At 49.7% G+C, this 4,843-nt stretch overlaps 1 protein-coding gene across 1 annotated transcript in view; it reads right to left on the bottom strand.

Moving 5' to 3' along the window:
• susd4 (sushi domain containing 4) overlaps positions 1-4,843 on the bottom strand; it is a 95,740-nt gene that overhangs the window by 14,792 nt on the left and 76,105 nt on the right. The window contains exons 6-7 of the mRNA XM_048596646.1: positions 4,466-4,654; positions 1,684-1,875 (exon numbers count right to left, since the gene is read on the bottom strand). Of these exons, the coding sequence (XP_048452603.1) occupies positions 1,684-1,875; positions 4,466-4,654 (381 nt within the window). The remainder of the gene's footprint in view (positions 1-1,683; positions 1,876-4,465; positions 4,655-4,843) is intronic.

The following is a 4,843-nucleotide window of genomic DNA, read 5'->3' as shown; positions in this document are numbered from 1 at the left end:
GGGGGGGGGGGGTGAGGGGGGAGGTGTAGGGGCAGGTGTAGCACTTCCTGCGGTTGCAGGGACAAGTGCCGGCTGAGGTGGGGCTGGAGGGGAGTGTGGAGCGGACAAGGGAGTCACGGAGAGAGTGGTCCCTCCGGAAAGCAGATAAGGGTGGGGAGGGAAAAATGTCTTTGGTGGTGGGGTCGGATTGCAGATGGTGGAAGTGTCGGAGGATGATGCGTTGGATCCGGAGGTTGGTGGGGTGGTACATGAGGACGAGGGGGATTCTGTTTTGGTTGTTATTGCGGGGAGGGGGTGTGAGGGATGAGTTCCGGACCGTTGTGGCTCCTCTACATCAGGGAAACCAAGCGGAGGCTTGAGGACCGCTTTGCAGAACACCTACGCTCAGTTCGCACTAAACAACTGCACCTCCCAGTTGCGAACCATTTCAACTCCCCCTCCCATTCCTCTGACGACATGTCCATCCTGGGCCTCCTCCAGTGCCACAATGATGCCACCCGAAGGTTGCAGGAACAGCAACTCATATTTTGCTTGGGAACCCTGCAGCCCAATGGTATCAATGTGGACTTCACAAGCTTCAAAATCTCCCCTCCCCCTACCGCATCCCAAAACCAGGCCAGCTCGTCCCCGCCTCCCTAACCTGTCCTTCCTCCCACCCCAAGCCACACCCCCATCTCCTACCTACTAACCTCATCCCGCCCCCTTGACCTGTCTGTCCTACCTGGACTGACCTATCCCTCCCTACCTCCCCACCTACACTCATCTTTACTGGCTCCATCCCTGCCTATTTGACCTGTTTGTTTCCTCTCCACCTATCTTCTCCTCTATCCATCTTCTATCCGCCTCCCCCTCTCTCCCTATTTATTTCAGAACCCCCTTCCCCTCCCCCATTTCTGAAGAAGGGTCTAGGCCCGAAACATCAGCTTTCCTGCTCCTCTGATGCTGCTTGGCCTGCTGTGTTCATCCAGCTCTGCATCTTGTTATCTCAGATTCTTCAGCATCTGCAGTTCCTACTGTCTGTGGAACAAGAAGTCACTGGTTTTAAAAAAAGACAAAGGATCACTCATTTAAAACAGAGAAAAGGCAACTCTCTTTCTCTCGGAGGTTCATGTGTCTTTGGAACTCTTTTCCTGAGAAGATATTGGAAGCAGAGTGCTTGAATATTTTTGAGGCAGAAGTAGATAGAATCTTGAACAAAAACAAAGTTGCTAGAAAAGCTCAGCAGGTCTGGCAGCATCTGTGAACAGAAATCAGTGTTAACGTTTCTGGTCCGGTGACCCTTCCGAAACGTTAACTCTGTTTTTTCCCTTCACAGATGCTGCCAGACCTGCTGAGCTTTTCCAGCAACTTCTGTTTTTGTTCCTGATTTACAGTATCTGCAGTTCTTGCGGTAGATAGAATCTTGTTAGGCCAGGGGGTAACAGATTATAGGGAAAGGCAGGGATACAGATTTGACGTTATAATCAGATCAATTGAATGGAAGAGTAAGCTTCAGGGGCTTACTCCTGCCCCTAGGTAAGATATTCTGTTCTTGTACGAGCTCCTAACTTTAATCTCCACACAATTGCCCTCCTAGCTTGTTTCATACAGTTGGTGGGATCACTTTTCTCTAACCTCCCAGCCTAGAGGATGCCCCATTCCCCCCCAATTCCCATCTCTTCCATGCCACGGCCCAGCACCCACCAGCATGTTGGCAGAAGACATGGTTGCTGGGAAACCACTCTCCATACTGACAGGTGATGTACTTGTAATCGTTGGTGAGGAAGTAGCCAGGATCACAGTAAAACTCCAGGACAGTGCCATGGATGTAGCGGTCGCAGGGGTAAGGATGGCAGACGTAGTCCCCGTGATCTGGAATTGGAGGCAGGGGGCACGCTGCAGGAAGAGAGACAGACAGAGAAAGAGAGAGAAATGAAAACTTCCACCCTCTGGTATCAGAATGCTGCAATTATTCACGCTGAGCTGCAGGAGTGTGGAAACATTATCCCAGGGCAGCAGGCATATCACCACAGGAGAACTGGCAGCTCTCCAGTCTCAGATGCCTGCTTCCCCCATTCTGCCAGCTCCCTCTCAGTGCCACGGGGCCCAGCTGGATCTGGAGAGATCTCTGCTCTCATTTAAGAACCGTGGTAAGGAAAAGCCAGGGAACTATAGACCGGTGAGCCTTATGTCAGTGGTGGGCAAGTTGTTGGAGGGAATCCCGAGGGACAGGATTTACATGTATTTGGAAAGGCAAGAGCTGATTAGGGACAGTCAACATGGCTTTGTGCGCGGGAAATCGTGTCTCACTAACTTAACTGAGTCTTTTCAAGAAATAACTAAGAGGATTGATAGGACAGAGTGGTGAATGTGATCTATATGGACTTCAGTAAGGCGTTCAACTAGGCTCCTCATGGTAGACTGGTTAGCAAGGTTAGATCACATGGAATATAGGGAGAACTAAGGATACAGAACAGGCTCGAAGGTAGAAGACAGAGGGTGGTGGCGGAGGGTTGTTTTTCAGACTGGAGGCCTGTGACCAGAGGTGTGCCATAAGGATCAGTACTGGGTCCATGCTTTTTGTCATTTATATAAATGATTGGATGTGAACATAGGAGCCATGGTTTGTAAGTTTGCAGATGACACTAAAATTGGTAGCCTAGTGGACAGTGAAGAAGGTTATCGCAGAGTACAACAGGGTCTTGATCAGATGGGCCAATGGGCCGAGGAGTGGCAGATAGAGTTTATGTTAGATAAATGTGAGGTGTTGTATCTTGGAAAGGGAAATCAGGGCAGGACTTATACACTTAACGGTAAGGTCCTGCAGAATGTTGCTGAACAAAGAGATCTTGCAGTGCAGGTTCATAGTTTCTTGAAAGTAGAGTTGCAGGTAGACAGGATAGTGAAGTAGGTGTTTGGTACACTTGCCTTTATTGGTCAGTGCATTGAGTACGTGAGTTGGGAGGTCATGTTGATGCTGTACAGGACATTGGTTAGACCACTTTTGGCATACTGTATGCATTTCTGATCTCCCTGCTATAGGAAGGATGTTGTGAAACTTGAAAGGGTTCAGAAAAGATTTACAAGGATGTTGCCAGGGTTGGAGGGTTTGAGGTACAGGAAGAGGCCGAATAGGCTGGGGCTATTTTCCCTGGAGCATCAGAGGCTGAGAGTTGACCTTATAGAGTTTTATAAAATCATGAGGGGCATGGATAGGGTGAATGGCCAAAGTCTTTTCCCCAGGGTAGGGGAGTCCAAAACTAGAGGGCATAGGTTTAAGGTTGAGAGGGGAAAGATTTAAAAGGGACCTGAGGGGCAACTTTTTCACACAGAGAGTGGTGCGTGTATGGAATGAGCTGCCAGAGGAAATGGCGCAGGCTGGCACAATTACAACATTTAAAAGGCATATAGATAGGTATATGAATGGGAAGGGTTTAGAGGGATATGGGCCAAATGCTGACAAATGGGGCTAGATTAATTTAGGATATCTGGTCAGCATGGATGGGTTGGATTGAAGGGTCTGTTTCCGTCCTGTACATCTCTACACATCTATGACTCGCCCATCACAGGTACCTGGGCCATGTGAGGTGGAGGCTCAGTAACAGTGCACCTCACGAGCTGGCCTGCTCACTGAGGCTGAGGTAAGGAACACTAACAACAGCCTCTGAGACCTTCCAGCAGAATGAGTTCTGTTAGCGGCATTCGGGATGGGGGTGTAGGGGTAAGGTCTGGCCCCAGTTGGGCCACAGCTAAGGGGCCTGATATAGACAGCACAGTCCGTGGATAGCTGCTAAGGAACACAGTCTTCCAGAACAGTTTGTGCAGCAGTAACGTTGTTTGATCATTTCCTGGATGGCAACAAGGCTCTTACTGTGTGTTGTCCTATTCTGAATGTTGGACTCGTGAGTTCCAGAAAGAGATCCATTACCGATGGGGTTGTGTGTGTGTGTGTGTGTGTGTGTGTGGGTGGGGGGGGTGTGCCTTCCTTTCCCCCCCCCTGTAACCAGCCTGAAGCTGGCTGATCTGGCTGGAACATGAGGGAGTCTTGACACTGCCAAGAGAGTGGACCTGGCCCTATCGTGGGCAGTACCCGTGGTCAGAAACCAGCTACACGTTGAGCGAATGAGTGGAATACCTTTCAATCAATCAAGATGCAAGGTTGGCGATGGGGGTGGGGACACAACAGGCCCTGCACCTTGGGCAGACCTGGCCCATGGTGATAGCTAGCATTCATTCATCCTGGTCTCACTCTCACCGTACACTCAGCCATGAGTTTTTGATCAGTGTCCATTTGAGGAGCTGCTGCAGGTATGATGGGCCAAATGGTCTCCTTCTGTACTGTAGCTCTTCTGTAATAAGAGTGTTAACTGGAAGTTTGAATTCAGGACTGATGCGGGGGGAAAGGATGATTTAAAATATCTAAAGCAGGATAGCTGAAGCAGGTGAGTGTGTCAAATAGCAATTCACACCAACAAAGTGAGTCTACCTTCAACATCAAGACACTGTGGTGGGCTGGAAGACCACAGCAGGTTGTACATACATTCCAAAAGCTCTGGTCCTGTCAGCTTGTAGCCAGGAAAACATTGATAACGTAACACTGATCCCACAGGGAATAGGGTCAGAGAGTCGGAAACATTGATGTAACTGTGAGGGAATACCTGTGGCTTCAAGCAACCTGCATAGAAACGAATACACAGGAAAACAAGGTCAGTAATCTGTCAGGAAATCCAGTCTGCAGGGGAATCAACTCACCAAAGGGACTGGGTCCCCAAGGATGCCCTGTCGCCAGGGAAACCCTGACCCCATGGAAACCCTGTCCCCATGGAAACCCTGTCCCCAGGGAAACCCTGACCCCATGGAAACC

The sequence above is a fragment of the Rhincodon typus genome, chromosome 5, assembly GCF_021869965.1.
Source record: "Rhincodon typus isolate 14 chromosome 5, sRhiTyp1.1, whole genome shotgun sequence".
Classification (NCBI taxonomy): Eukaryota; Metazoa; Chordata; class Chondrichthyes; order Orectolobiformes; family Rhincodontidae; genus Rhincodon; species Rhincodon typus.
Note: the sequence above shows the minus strand (reverse complement) of the source record. Positions and strands in the feature narration are given on the sequence as shown.